Source organism: Acomys minous (genome assembly GCF_964271855.1).
Source record: "Acomys minous genome assembly, chromosome: 4".
NCBI lineage: Eukaryota > Metazoa > Chordata > Mammalia > Rodentia > Muridae > Acomys > Acomys minous.
Genome location: NC_140486.1, coordinates 18,194,350 through 18,210,787, shown reverse-complemented (window position 1 = coordinate 18,210,787; position 16,438 = coordinate 18,194,350). Strand labels below are relative to the sequence as shown.

The 16,438-nt window shown below is 40.0% G+C and overlaps 1 protein-coding gene across 4 annotated transcripts in view; it reads right to left on the bottom strand.

The window, feature by feature from the left end:
• The window catches only part of RAB27B (RAB27B, member RAS oncogene family), a 177,122-nt gene continuing 160,684 nt past the window's right edge, over window positions 1-16,438 (bottom strand). For all 4 annotated transcript variants that reach the window (XM_084780297.1, XM_084780295.1, XM_084780294.1 and 1 more), the window contains 3 exons: window positions 12,500-12,603; window positions 8,590-8,713; window positions 1-6,020 (listed from right to left, as the gene is read on the bottom strand). In XM_084780297.1, coding sequence (XP_084636423.1) covers window positions 5,831-6,020; window positions 8,590-8,713; window positions 12,500-12,603 — 418 coding nt within the window. In that variant the 3' untranslated portion in view covers window positions 1-5,830. The remainder of the gene's footprint in view (window positions 6,021-8,589; window positions 8,714-12,499; window positions 12,604-16,438) is intronic.

The window sequence follows — 16,438 nt, the reverse complement described above, 5'->3', positions numbered from 1 at the left end:
ACACTTGATAAAAAATATGTTTTTATTTGAAAAGTGTGCAGGAACAATCACTAAGTACAGTTGTCAACAATACTATGCAAACCCAGACACCACAAAATCATGGGATGCTATGATTTCTGAAGCCACTAGAGCTGTGATACAACAAATAATTACCTGACGGTGTTTGTAAGGAACCACAAACCACAACCCGTTCAGGAACACATTGGATAATCCACACTCAAAGCCTTAAATTACATTTAAAGCATTTGACAAAACTGAGATTCGTACAGGAAGCAGACAAAACAAACATGCTCAGGTTAAAAGGACGGAGAATAGTACTGGAAGGTAAACTGTTGTTATACCACGAAGCACTTCAACGTTGCTAGAAAGACTAATTTCATTACATAAGTAATGCAGGATACTTTATTTTTCTTAAGTTCAAATACAAGAATCATTTAGACATAAAATTTTATTTGTACATGGGATTTTAAGCAATTTGTAATATCCTACATTGAATCTAATTGGTTTCTTTGAAAGAAATACAAGATGGCACATTAATTCAAATAGTAATATATTTTTTAACAGTGACATCACGGTGACTGACTGTCCATTTAGAAGTCCTACTACAATAACTGTGATGACCCTGCTGTACATCTTGCCATGGGAAGTGACTCAAGTTAGGAGCAAGCTTATCATTCTTAGTTTGTGATAAAGGTGTCGGCTTATGAAAGGCAACATTTTCTATTGTACTTTTCTTCTGAATCTAACTTGAACCTTATGAGTTACTCAAAGTTTGTTAAGCTCTGTAAAAAGGAGGCCACATGGTCCTGAACTTGTCATTTCTGGGCATTTTCCTTTCTGCAACAGGCTCCCAGTTAAGAAGAATCTGGGGACAGGAATCACATGGAACAAAACAATAAGTGTGTATGTCTGAGTCCTTACACTGTCTGACCTGAGGACCACACTTGCTGGTTAATAGGAAATCCGTTCAATGAAGGCCAGATAAGCTGGCTTCTGGCACTTACTCAAGACTTTGCTAGCCACAGTATCCATGACCTCTCAGAAAGGAAAGGAAGCACAAAGAAAATTTAAACCATAGGGGAATCCTTAAAAAATGGCATCCTTTTAAGTAGTTCCACCATTTGGGTACTATTTCACCTTCCTTGTTGTTGTTGTTGTTGTTGTTTTTGGCAATGATCTTTTCATATATGAAATTATAAAACATCTCTACCATAAACTGTTGGTACAAAGAAAGCTACAGTAAAGATTCTTTAAATGTTAGTGCTTGAAAAGTTAAAGTCTACTTCATTAAGACTTTCAGATTCATATGTAAAATATTTCTAAGTATCTTAAACATTTGGTATTCTTATGCTTTTTTTTGCTTAGTTATAAGGGCATGAACCTCACTAAACAGAGAAGATTAATTAGGAAATATTTTCCATGGATCTAGATTTAAGATGATAAATCTTTTCCTTCTCCACCTTAGTCAACCTATGGCCTTCTTCATGGTCTCCTACATTGAAACACCTGACTCAGCTAACTTGTCATTCTTATTTCTGTTCATATTTTTTGACCAGGACTGTCACTGTGGCTGGACCCCATTCAAGAATTAAATGATGACAATAATTTTGACGAAGTGTTCTCTATGCCTAGTAGTGTTTATCATTTCTACACTGTAAGACAGGCAGCTCCATGTGTTGAGATAATACTCAGTACTTAATGGTTATGTTTCAGATTTACAAAGTCACCTCAGAAATGAGCTGACATCAGTGGGGTCAAATATCAAGACGGAAATTAAATAGACTAAATTCTTAGACAACCATAGCTAGATTCTTGGCATCTTTTAAAATGATAAAGCTTTCTTTAAAATATTCAAACTCATTAGGTCATTTTTCAGTATTGTAAAGCTCGGCAGTAGAAGATGAAAACCAAGTTTTCTATCACTTTGGCTAAAATTAGCTCCCCTTTCCCCCCCCTGTTGCCTGAGGACCAAACCCAAGTTCTCAAATACACTACTCAGGGATGTACATTTGAGCTTGTATACCTCCAGACTTTTATGAAGTTACTACAGATTTCAGCAAACCAGGGACTCGAAATGTTACTTCCTTATAGGTGGAGTTGGAATATAACTCTAAAATCCTGTATGAATAACAATTTGTCTTCAAATCTTGAATGTGACACACAGCAAGGAAGGCATATTGTTTTCTTGCTGAAGAGAAGAGAAGTACAGAACAGTGAACGCTCCCCTTCACAGGCTCTCACAGGTTGCTCACCTTGTTGAGTCACACACTAACGGACACTGATGAGAAGATGCCCTGGCCTCATAAAATCTGCCAGTTCCAGCTAGACTCAGTCTGGAGCTTAAATGTCTTTGGAATGAGGCTGTTATTACAGATTTTTAATGTTCTCATGCTGTCATTTACAATCATTTACTTATTTTTTTGATACAAAGGACAACAAAACATTGATTAGAAGAGCTTTTACCCAGTCATCTTATATATACAGATTGGCAAACATTAACTTTAGAGTAAAACAAAGACTCTCAGTGGTCCATAGAATGCCCCATCTGAGCAAAAATTAACAGATTAAATACTTTAAAATGCTAGTTTTAGTGGCATTTTTGAAGGAAATTGATAGAAAATTGGCTAACGTAGTAAATTATGATATTTGAAACCATTACAGAGAAATACAAATATATTCCCCAACATGTCGTATTTTCTCCACTTAGTCATGATTTATCACCACAGTCAGACAAAGAGCCACATTCTCTGCTCTTCATGATTTTGTACATCTTTCAGAAGACAATTCTTATACACAATTAAAAATAGCATTGTACCAATTTACAGCTAACTCTAATCTAATAGCAGTTTCTTATCTGCGACATGTTAGGAGAAAGTAGCAATAACTTCCAGGTCCCAGTTAATGCTCTTGCACCCTTTGCTGACACTATCAGATGACTTTCAGCTGGTTTTTTTTGTTTGTTTGTTTTGTTTTTTGTTTTGTTTTGTTTTGTTTTTTTGTCTCTGCTAGGCATTTCAGAGACCCAAGATGAGCAGAAACAACTTATGTTATTGGAGACAAAACCTGTCCCAGAGGTGTTCGAGGCACTGAGTTCAGGCACTGTAAACATCAACACTCGAGACCCGGCCTTGTGCCGATAAGAAGTATCATGGACAACTCCATACTTCTCAAAACTACAACACAGCTCACTAAAAGCATTTGGGAGGTAATTATTACGAGAAAATATCAGCTAAAACATATATGCTGTGGTGGGGTAAAAGAGACATGTAGTTCTTTGGAGTAGACTATTCATGGCACCAGATCAATTTGAAGTTACATAATGAAATATACAGAAGTAGAATCTGGGTGTCCCGGGAGAATACATTTCTAACAGTGGCCAAATAGATGTCAAGGTCAGATGTCAAAGTTAACAGGCAGAAATATTTCTAAACCAAGTGTTTCTGTGTAGAATACTTTTGTTTTTGGCAGTTTAGGATGTCAACCCTCTTGAGCTTGTTATGCAACGCCTGTTACTCTTACAGGCACATTTCCATATTTACAGGCATCGTTGCACTTCGCTTCATGCTACAGTTATCAGTGATGCTCTTAAAATGGGTCCCGAAAAAAATCCTTATTCTGACAATAAAAGAATCCTGCTAGTTGCGGTCAAAGCAAAGTTGCCATGTTACTAGAAACACTGATAAGCTGGAAGATGGAAAGGTAAAGTCTCTTGACCGTCACAGGACTCAACCATCCCCGTTATGGAAATATTGGTATGATTTGAATCAAAATCAGAAATAGATTGGCCTCAGGAGATTTACCAGATTTTGCCATAGCTGTGGTCATCCTTTCCATTTTCCTTCCAGAAGACATGTCACAAAAATTGACTATTAGATTTCTACATTTATGGCACAGACACTGAGATCTTGAGGAGTGTCTTAGACCGTGGGAATTGAAAGGAACACTAACCTAAATACATCGTACAAGCTGGAGTGCTGAGCTCTTGATATAGAGAATTGGACCAAAGGTCTAAGCTTCCAGATCACATTGGTTAGTGGCACAGTTCTGGGTCTAAGTTGTCTTTAAAACATTTTATGTAAACACGCCCTTGGGTCTTGTTTGTACTTCTGAAATGGACTATACACCAGGTGGAGGTCAGCGGAAAGAGGTTGAAGATGGCACTGGAATTTTTTTTTCTCAATGTTTGTAACTTTTAAAGGAGTCAAGGAATGCAAAAGTTTGACACTGAAAAAAATTTAAAGGAAGAGGCACTGTCCTGTCAAATTGTATGCTCATTATAAAAGCAGAAAATTTGAAGCAATTTGTCTTTGTTAAAAGTACATTGTCTTTATTATTGGAAAAATTGATCCACAAGTTTAAAACTACTTTGATAAGAATGGCTTATATATATATATATCCCAAATTAATATTAGTAAAAACTAATGCAATATATATTTTTACAATGATAAGAATAAGTCAATGGGAAATAATTCTGTGGTTAATTATGGATGAAAAAAGAGACAGCTTTCAGGAAAAAATAAACCCACTGACTATAGTTTTGGAGAGACAGAAGGAACACAGCTCCATCCTTTGTAATTTCTCAAGTACTTCTCAACTATATTTTTTTCTCCTGACAAAATAAAAACATTATAATAAAGAATGAAGCATCACCATATTTTGTTGACTGATGGCATGAAAATTCAGGGTGACCATACTTATCAGTCCATAATTATCTTAAAGTGATTGATCTATAACTTCATGAACACATCTTAATTTCTGTATCTGCTTCAGTGCAGGGGTGAGTGTGGCTTAGAGGGAAAATGCAACTTAGTATTTCTAGTGCTTTTCTCAAATGAAGCAAAGCCACAGTTTATACTCACTCTTTGTTTTCTACCAAAAAGGTAAGACAAATCTAAAGTTTTCTTTACTACATTTGTAAGATATGTACAATAAAAATGGTTTATTTTTTCTTGTGACTCTTTATAAGAATTTGATAAAAAAAATGTGAACTTGGGCACCATCAGAAGCAACACTAAGGGTTTAAATTTTTGAATTGGAGCCTCTGAAAGTACTATCAATCCGAACTGGTGATGCTTGTTCTGATCTGCTCCAGTGGCACTTGGTTAAGTTATTCTCTCAGACAGACCTTAAAGATCCATTTAATCTCACTGTTCAAATGTCATGTTCCCATGTTTCATTTTCCTCCAGGGAATGTCCCTTGTACTTTTCCATCCACAGACCTGTTATTGTCTCTCTGCCATTTATTAGGAACGTAAAAATGGCATTAGTACACAATTTCCTACAGAAGCCTGTCATTCACCCATCCACAACCTTAAGCCTAAGTATGGCTTATTGGGCAGACATACTCATCCTTAATAAGCCATACACAGAATTCTTTGTTATGTATCCATTTTTAGGAATATGTCTTCCCCAGTGCACATACAGAAGTATGAGTCATACTCCAAATAAGTAGTTGCAAACAGAAATCATTTCTTTCATATTCTCCTTTTAGTTAGCCTATTCCTTTCTCCAGGTTGTCAGTAATATGTGCTTTCATTTAAAACTCACTGATACTTCTTTTCATATACACAAGTTTATAAAAATACAACTGATCATTCACAATGCTGAGACCACCTTAGGAAAGCTTTGATTTTTGTTTGGAAGGGGCTCAGAATAACAGTGCAGTTCTTTTAACACTATTGACTATTCCGCTTTAGTAAAATAGATTGGGGTTGGACGAGAAAGACATGCCATTGTTCATGATCTACTCAAGAACAACTTTGTGGTTTGTCACTGCTTCAGGACATAGCATTTGGGTTGACTCTTCTTCATTGGTTCCTATGATGAGTGTCTAGCAGGCACATTTCTTTTCTGCTGGCTTTTCCCCTTCCAGCTTTCCAGAATTTCCGCCATTGACCGTGTCCGGAACCTGGGTCTTTTCCACACATCTTTCCATTCTCTTCATTATTAAGTCCAGAAGGGTTTCCACAGACTTCTCTACATTTTGTCCTGTTGCTGCACTTGTTTCAAAGTATGGTATGCTAGCATAGAAAAACGAAAGACAGACTTTTCAAAAATGACCTGTAAAATTGTGTCTGCGAATAATATAAAATATACATCTTTTGGAATGTATATGCATCACAGGAAGATTAACTCTAGCTAATTAACAAATAGTACTACTTAATGAGATTATCATGTTTTATTACAATTCACACTCATTTTTCAAGAATACAATATTACCATTCATAAATATAGTCACCATATTGTGACATTTTGAGTTTACTATATTCTTTTCTTTCTTTTCTTTTCTTTCTTTCTTTCTTTCTTCTTCTTTTTTTTTTTTTTTTTCGGTTGGTTTGCTTTTTGAGACACAGTTTCTCTGTGTAGCCTTGGCTGACCTGGACTCAGTTTGTAGATCAGGCTGGCCTTGAATTCACAGAGATTCACCTGCCTCTGCCTCCCTGGGATTATAGTGCTGGGATTATAGGCATATGCCACTTTGCCCAGCTCTTACTATATTTTTAAATAATGTAAATTGTAATATTCTCACACAAAATCATTTTTAAATATTTGGAGTTTATCTAAAAAATGTTTTATTCATATTTATGTGTGTATGCACATGTGTGTATGTGTATTGCATGTGTATACACACACATGTGCTTAAGGAAGCCAGAAGGTGTCTGGTCCCCTGGAGCTGGAGTTACAAGTGGTTCTAAGCCACCTAACATGGATGCAGGGAACTAAAATGGTCTTCTGAAAGAGTGCCAAGTGTTGTTAATGACTAAGCCATTCCTCAAGTCCCAGAACTGAGGTTAATTAAGGAGAGGGTCAGGAAGTCTACTTCAAGATTCTGTGTCCTAGAAATGACAGGGAAACTACTCCCATGATACCTCAGTAATATGGACTCCTAAATAAAAGCTAGCCAATGACATCACCATTTGAAAGGCCAATATGGATATGAAAGTTGCATGAGGCTTCACCCCTAGATGAAGAGCTACAGTCAATTAAGGATTGCCAAGGGAGAAAAAATTAGTCTTCCCCAAATATGAGCACTCTACATAGTTACTCCAATTGGACCGCCCCACTCCCCCATTACAGACAGACAGACAACTGACAGACACACACACACACACACACACACACACAAAACAAATTCATCAAATTGCATATATATATGGGGAAATGATATAATTACATTTTAATGTTTAAAGTTTTGTTCTTTAAGAATAAAAATTTAGCATAAATTGAAATTGAGCATAATGGTTAACAGAAAGAGAGATACCTAGGGAAAAGAGAACCACCTAACTGTTGCCAGGGGCTTCTCAAAAAGAAGAAATAGCTTCAACCAAAATTTTAATGAGAAATATTTTTTTTGAGAAATATTTTTAAATGAGGAGATCAGAAGAGATATAGGACATACAAGTGAATGTGATTCAATCTGGCTGGTAAAGAGATCTTAGGATCAGTTTTTGCTGGTAAGTCGGAACCTTGGTGAATTGTTCTCTCATATTGTCAGGACCCCATTGTGTGGGAAACCATTAGAGGAGGTAGCCCAGACCTCAGCACTATGTTGACACCATGAAAGAAACTAAAACCATAGGAGACATGCCTACACCAGTGAACAGTAGCACCATAACACTTCATTTTCCTCTGGCCAACCACCTAGAAACGTGATTTTGAAACTGAATACAGTAGTCATGGGAATATAAACTACATTTCTTTAGAATTAACAGTTTCAAGAGGAACTAAACTTTGAAGATCAAATGAGATCTCTCTGGCAGATGACGAAACTACTTTAAGTTTAAAATTCGTGGACAAATTCTTCTGTGGAAGGTACGTTGCAACTACAGGGCTGGTTTTGTTTGAGTTTGCTTCCAGTTGTCAGTCAAGTGTACCCAGGAAGACAACTCTGCATTAGTCAGGTTATATCAGATTTTTTTTGCATACTTGTAACTATTAAGTCAGAGGCAGTAAAGCCCAGCATTTAAGAATATAAGCCTTGATCTAGATTCCTTGAAATATGTTTAAGCTCTGTACCTTAATAGCTACTAGGCTTATATCAAGTACTTAATCATTCTGTGACTTGGCCCTTCTTATACAAAAGGCACTGACTCCAATGTCTCCTTCACGTGGCTATCAGTGAGCCAAAGTCTAGCAACAATTGTCAGTGCATGACAGAGACTCCATAAATGTTAGATATTATTATCAATATGACTTCTGGAAGCTGTGGTGATGGTGGTGGTGGTGTGTATGTATGCATGTGTGTGTATGTGTATGTTATATGTATATATGTGCAGGCATGCTTGCTTGTGAGACTCTATCTCTCACTGAACCTAGGGCTCATTGGTTTATCTAGACTGGATTGCTAATGAATCTCTTCTCATCCCCCAGCTCTGGCTTACAGACACATTCTGCCATGGCCAGTTATTACATGGCAGCGAGGGAATCCAAACTGAGGTCCTCGCTCTACCCAGCAAGCCGTCTCCCCAGCCTGGAAAGTCTTTTAAATTCACCACTGTTTCTGATCCAACAGGATTCTTTCAACAGTATGTCTCAAAGCTCTGCTTCATGTCTGTACAGGTCAGGTTGTTCCCAGTGAAACTAACTTACCCATATTTTTCAGCCAGCTCCCGTGCTTGCCGTTCATTGACTTCTCTTTGGTCTGGCAGGTCGGCCTTGTTGCCAATTAATACTATATCTGGGTTTTCACAGTAAGCATTTGCTTGCAGTTGGCCTTGGTAGGAAAGCAGATAGGAGCAATGAGTTAGACACGTACAAGTGATGTCAAAGACTGCTTATACTCTGGACTCCTAGTGCAGTTGGTCATATAATAGCTAGCTTTGTTGGCTACTATTTGGATCAGCCTGGTCATCTCCTTTCCTCAATCATAGTTTTGTTATCTATAAAATAGAGCTGATGCCTACACATTACAGAGAGTAGCGCAGATAGGAAGGTATGAAGGAAATGCCTGAACCAGTGCCTGAACCAGTGCCTGAACATGTGCCCCCCACACCTGGGAATGTGCCCTCTGACCTATGTGGCTTCCTGCCCTTGGATCTTCAGATATAAGTGGAGGTGACAGAGCCCAGTTTTCATGTATGTTCCTTTGCTTGCTTCATTAGCTTCATTAGATGGCAGTTTTCTCCCGGTGTCTGCTGACATGAAAGCAATGATCTATGAAATGGACAAGTTTGAAAACCCAGAAATTGTGTCAAGACAAGGTTAAGAGAGTATCCTTTTCTCTTTTATTTAGGCAAACTCTGTGTGTGTGTGTGTGTGTGTGTGTGTGTTGCGTGTGTTAATAGGGAGAGAGATAGAAAGAGACAGAGAAAGGAGAGAGAGTAAACTAAGAAGGAATAAAAGAAGGATGAAGGGAGAAGGAGAAAGAAAAGTAGGAAATGAGGAAAGAAGATGAGAAGAAAGAGAAGCCAGTCCAACTATGTTTTCTACCTCCCTAAGGTCTGCTATGTGCCCTGTAGCCAAGACTAAAACACACAGAGATTTATCCTGTAATTTCAGTGATTGGAGTGTTAGAAACTCAGAGGTTATTAGGCATGGCAATTAATTATCTTAAATCCCAATAATATCTTCCTGGAGACTTGAGGGAGAGGATCATCTGCCTTGAAAAACAACAAACAAACCATTCTCTGGAAGAATCTAATAATATTATTATTTCCTGGTCTCAACAGAATCTAATCATAGGATTAGGATAAGGGCAGATTTTGGATAAGGACATACAACATTCAAAGGAAATAAAGCCATATCCTAGGGTAAACATTAATTTGGAAAGGCAAACGAGAAAGTCAGGCTTTGTTGATATTTTCCATAATGGCTGTAACTGGTTACTGAATTAACATGCAAAACACATATAATATTTTACCTATTACTATATTTAGTACATTGTTAATTTTGTTTAGTACATTCTAATAAGCAGACAGAGCCATAAAGACATAGGTAGACATAGCTAGAGTCTACAAAGTGACTTCACATCTACAAAGTGCCAGGAAAGATGCAGAACATTGCACTGGAAGTCTACTCTTTCAAAGCACATGCGTTCTAGGCTGGAAATAGTAAATAACACAAGCAAATGCAAGAATCTGTAAAGATGCTGGGCAGTGGCAGTGTCCATAAGACCTGTGTAGTGTTGAGAGGACACCGTGATGACAAGTCCTCCATTAGGTGGAGCAGTAGGTCAGGAAAGGACTCTCAGAAGAGAGAAATGATCTTCTTGTAGGTTTCTAAGACCCTCTGGATCCTTTTATTTCCCCATTCTCCCATGCGTCTCTCATCTGGAGTCCAAGTAGGATGTCCTCCCCTCTGTCTCACTTTTCTGGTAAGTGAAGACTTTCATGGGACATGCCCCTTGGGCTAGTGTCCAGATATAAATGAGTATATACCATTTGACTCTTTCTGCTTCTGGGTGAACTCACTCATTATGATCATTTCTAGTTCAATCCATTTGTCCTCAAATTTCAGGAATTCTTTGTTTTTATTAGCTGAGTAGTATTCCATAGTGTAAATGTACCACAGTGTCTTTATCTATTCTTCTATTGAGGGACACTTAGGCTGTTTCCATGTTCTGGCTATTATGAATAAGGCTGCTATGAACATGGTTGAGCAAATGTCCTTGTTGTGTGCTGGAGCATCTTCTGAGTATATTCCAAGAAGTGGAAAGCTGGGTCTTTAAGCCTTATTCCCAGTTTTCTGAGATAGCACCAGATAGATTTCCAAAGTGGCTGTACAAGTTTGCATTCCCACCAGCAATGAAGGAGTGTTCCTCTTTCTCCACATCCTCGCCAGCATGTGGTGTCACTTGAATTTTTGATCTTAGCCATTCTGATGGGTGTAAGATGGAATCTCAGAGTCGTTTTGATTTGCATTTCCCTGATGACTAAGGATGATGAGCATTTCTTTAAGTGTTTCTCAGCCATTCGATATTCCTCTGTTGAGAATTCTATTTAGTTCTGAGGATCTGGGCCCAGAGGTCCTGCTCAAACTATGGCACCAGCCAAGGACTATACATGCAGTAAACTTCGAACCCCTACCCAGATCTAGCCAATGGACAGGACATTCTTCACAGTTGAGTGGAGAGTGGGGTCTGACTTTCACACAAACTCTGGTGCCCCGTATTTGACCATGTCCCCTGGATGGGGAGACCTGGTGGCACTCAGAGGAAGGATAGCAGGCTACATAGAAGAGACTTGATACCCTATCAGCATATACAGGGGAGGAAGTCTCCCTCAGTCACAGTCATAGGGTAGGGGAGTACGGGGAAATGGGAGGGAGGAATGGGAGGATACAAGAGATGGGATAACAATTGAGATGTAATATGAATAAATTAATAAAATATATTTTTAAAAATGAAGAGAGAAATGAGGTCTAGGCAAAATCTTTGGAATGATGGAAGCAGCACAAGGATATCAACTGCAGAAGAGAAATCCAGGCAGAGAGGACAGGAAGGGGTGTTGCTGTCCTGGGAGTCTGTGAGGCTGGGGGCCAGTGATTAGAGTGTCAGGGAACAGAGAAGACATCTGGGCTTCCTGTTCACGATGCAGTTGAAGGACTCGGCTTTTATTCCAAGCAAAATATGAAGTCATGGACTCTGAAGGTTGTGGGAAAGGAGCTGGAGAGGCAGGCTGGGGACTCTTCTATTTGAGTTGTCTTCATGTTTGAACAACTTATTTATTTGTGTGTGTGTTCATGAGTATGTGCACATATATGTATACAGGTGTGTGTACACAGGTACTTGCTTGCCTTTAGAGACCGGAATTCACTATCATGAGATTCTTCAGATGTCATCTGTCTGCTTGTTTCTTGAGGTATTTCTCCAAACCGGATCTTGTGGATTCAGTTACTGTCTTGGAAGTCCTAGGGAACTCCCATCTCTACCTTTCTAGTGCTTGGAATAGAAGTTTCCCTACCACTATCGGCACTTTTTACATGGGTTCTTGAACACAAGTCCTCATGCTCACACAGCGCACATTTTACTGAAAGAGCATCCTATTGGTTCTCCTTTAGCAACATTTTATTCAAGTAAAACCTAGTGTGAGCTGTGTGATTCTCACACCATGCCTTATCAATATGGGTGACTGTTCACTGGCATAGTGCCTAGTTTAGTTAATCTTTTCATCCTTGAACATGTCTAGGTACCAGTGTCCCCTCCCAAGAAGCACTATGTGCCTTGTCTACTCAAGTTTAATACCAGACCTGTTATCTTTCACTTTGTAAAAGCTCATCAAGACTTACTGGGCAAATGAAATTAATGGCTGCTTAACTAAAATACTAAAGACCTTAGTGGTGAGATAGTCACATAGGCTTCTCTGAGAAAAATGTCAAAGGAAAACCGTATTCTAACCCATGCTGTTAACTGACACAAAAGGTAAGGTTTGAGGACACAGTACACCATGCTCATGTGTTTTCAGAGTTAATTTGTGGCTGCATCCCCCAAGGCAAACAAGCAAATAGGGTTGCTGAGTCCCAAAGAAGCTGCCCATGTGTGTGTAGTACTCAGCCCACTTACTCATCCAGTTCCTGACGTTCAAGAAGCTCTGCTGACTGGTGAGGTCAAACATTAACAAGAAGCCCATGGCGTCTCTGAAAAAGGCGGTGGTGAGACTCCGGAACCTGCCAGCAAAGCACAGGGAGTGTTTTTCAGTCCACAAACGGACAATCACTGTCAATACTGTTTCCCATACACACATGTTGCGTGCACAGCAAGCACTTATCTTATTAAATGGACATGTGAGACTAGGCCAGAAGATGGCTGTGGGACAGGGAGAGAAGATTTGCTTGCAGATGGTTTTCAAAGACCATTTTCAGACCTAGCAGCACCATAGCACTAATGCAGACTTGCATTCCATCACAGCACTCGTAATCTTATTCTTTTTGCCTTGTGGCATCCTCTGGTCCATAGTGAAAATCTCAGCCCATTTATAGTGGATTTTAACTTAGAATTTTCAGACTTTCTTGTCTAAGCACAGCAGAAGAGTAGCCATACAACCAAGCTGAGGATGAGAGCCCCTGTGAGCTTAAGAGGCACACCACAGGCTGGTCAGCGGCTAGAACCAGAAAGGTTGTTGAACTCTTTTTAAAGGACTCTTTAGGGTGACACTCTCCCTCAGGTGGCTGTGTGAATCTCACGGGGAAGAAGAAGATGATGGGAGACTAAAGGAAAGACACAGGAGAAACTCGGGAGCTGGAGAGAGGAAGTGAAGATATTCACGCACAGTAGTGGAGGATACTGAACGTATTCTATGAACAAATGCTAAGATGCACTCTCATGGACCCTTCCCCTGGCCCTGCCCAGACTTCATTAGTGGAGATAGAGATGGCCTAAGACTCACAGTGACATGAGCACTGGACAAGACTGGAGAATGCACACAGCAACCAGGGAACATTTGAAGTTAACTGTGGGATTGCGGAAATGCACGTAGAGAAATCCAGCATTTGCTGTTCTCAATGGTTTTTTTTAACGTTTGGTCTCTCGTTTTAGTCTACTTTATAAATATTTCATGTTGGTTTTTCTCAGAGCTTTATTCTGGACCCTTCTCATTTTATGCCCACACCCTGGATACATAGACTTAGCTTTTTGGCCACACTTTGCACATGGGCTTTAGAAATTTTTCTATACTGACAAAACTCAGGCGTTTCTAGCATCATACACTCCAAACTAAGCTGCTCTCCTTCCTGTCTTCTTTTCTTGGGAAGGGCATCCTCATCCTGCTGGTGGCAGAGTCCTCTCCCTGCTCACTGCCTGTGAGTCATCCACACACGCTTCATCGCTGGCTCACCTCACTACACCATGTTCTACTCCACTACCTTCATTCCCGTTATCTCTCACCCTCAATTACCATCTTAGCAAAGCTGCCCATGTCCAGTTTTAGGGAGCCCTCATTTCTTCCAGTTGATTTTGTGATTCTTTCACTAACGACATTTTAATGATTACGTATAGCTCTTAGGACAGCCCCCAGACACCTCACTAAGCCATAGAGGCTCTAAGGGTCCTCTCCCATCTATCATTAGGCCTCATCTCTTGCCTGCCCACAGGCATGCTAATCCTCTCTTAGTTCTGAGAAAGTTCACTGTCCCCCCCTGGGCTCTCTCACACGCTGGCTGTTCTGTGGGTTGCCTCACATTAGTGTCTCCTCTCTTTCTGCCTGTCCTTTAGCCTGGATTACACTTCCTCATGCATTGTGTATGAGGGCAAACACAGCGCACCAGCGGAGAAGCTGCTTCCTCCAGAACAGCCTCTTCCCTGAGGGCTCACCTCCCACCTTCTGCCTTCCTACTGCTCTCCTGGGGCCATGCAGAGATTGACTGTCCAACTGCACTAATCCCTAAGCTCCAAGGAAAAAGGAGCTGTGTTTCCAGCTTGGAATACAGTCTATTTTCCTTGCCCAGAACACACTATTTACTTACAAATTACATTTTGATATTAAAGAAAATAAGAAAAAGACAGAGTATAGTACAAGATTCAAAATTCTTACAGATTTTAACATCAAAAGAGAATGATACTTTGACATATTCCCCCAAAAAAGATAATTCAATCATTTTTTTTGCACAGCATTACTGTAATGCAAAGATGTAGATTATAAAACCAAAACATTACTCATCTTCTTCCATGTTTGTCTGTTTCTGCCATGCCTGGGAATTCTTACAGGGATAGTTCTCTCTGAAGAAAGCAGTGCCCACAAAACTGCTTTTTAATCATCATATTGATGTGGCTGAGAAAACTGATTGTGTGTGTGTGTGTGTTTGGACAACAATCCTATGTGCTATTTCTTGCCATCGTCTGAGCGAAGCACATTTTTCTTGACTAACACAGCACAGATAGGACACTGTTATTGTGGCTGCAGGCTAACATCCTGGACCGCTCATCCTTTGTCATCCTTCTTTCCATAACTCTCCCTGGAAGAAATGTGCAGCTGATATCCACTTACACATCCTCCTTTCCCACCTTGCTCTAGTCAGTGACTCAGCACGGTGGAGGGACCTAAGACCACAGAAAGTGACAGATCCCAAAGTCAGGCACATTGTCATCCTTTCTCCCCTGAGGAGCCGTAAGGGCTGGACCCTTTATGTTCACACAAGATTACGTAGTTTCCTGCTTTCCCACGACTGGCTGTCATCAATGACCATTGCTCTTACCTGGATTATACTGCCAGATGCCCCGAGGCATAGGGCTGAGGTCTGTGGACTTGTTTATATTGTTGCATAGCTACACCTTATATATCTGCCATGCAGAATTCTCAAGGGATGAATAAACCAGGAGTTACTAAGTCAGCTCCTCCCACCCCCCACTTCCCCTACAATGCAGCTGTGTTAAGGGGACAGATGAGAGAAGTCGGCCATCATGCAAGGCTGACATGTCATGTGCAAGGACATATGGGAACCACATTTTTTCATATTGCTTCTTCAAGAATGAATCAAATTGGTCCATAAAACATACATCTTTGTGACAACAAAACTGACACATGAAAGGGGAGTCTTATGAGAAATGACTTCAGAAGAACCAGCCAGCAGTGTTGAAGGGTGTGTGTAAATGGAATTCACAGTCAAAAAAAAAAAAAAAAAAAAAAGCCAACAGAGAGGGCCCAGCACCTCTCCTGGCGTTTACACTCACTGAAAGTGAGAACATTTTGGATGCATTTCAAAAATATGGGTGTTTACAAGCATCAGCAGTATAAGACATATGATGCAGAATCAGAGGCAAGATGTCTTCTACATATCTTTGCTGTCACTCTATTGCCACATTTATTCAATCTGATGATAGTAGAGGGCTTTATTAGATTTGGGCCTTTAACACTTTGAAACTTTGGGTCCCAAAGAAACTTGTTTTCACTGAATAATGGAATATCACCATTGCAAACTCCAAGCAACCACTGCCACTACGCACTGTTTGTCCTCTTGATTATGACAGTGGAGATGATGTTGAAAGACTGAGGTAGAATTCTGTCCTTACGCAGCTCACAGATGTTTAGGGATGAGGTGGCCAAAAGTGAGTCAATAAAGAGCAGTTAGTGATTTAAAGAGAAAATGTACACTATTAAACAGTTGGCATAGCATTCATTTAGTAGAGGTATAGTGGCAGAATAAAGGTGTTGCTGGTGTTCTAAAGAAAATGGGAGTTTGTTCCTGGCTGGGAAGGTGGAACTTGAGCTAAGGCAGGTGAGAGGAGATGGTTAGGGAAGGTGGGATTGAGGCTAAGTTTCTAGGGTTGAGGAGATGGCTCAGTGGGCAACTGGCAGAAGCAGGAATAGACTTCATTTTGGATTCTCAGAAGCCACAAAGAGGCAGACGTAACAGTGTGCATTTGTTCTCCAGCTGCTCCTGCAGTGAGCTGGGAAGTAGGGACAGGGGACCCCAGGAAGCTCCTGGGCCAGCTAGCCAGCATGCATTAGTGAACCGCAAGGGAGGAGACCCTGCCTCAAACATGGTGGAAGGTGACGGTTGCCACGCC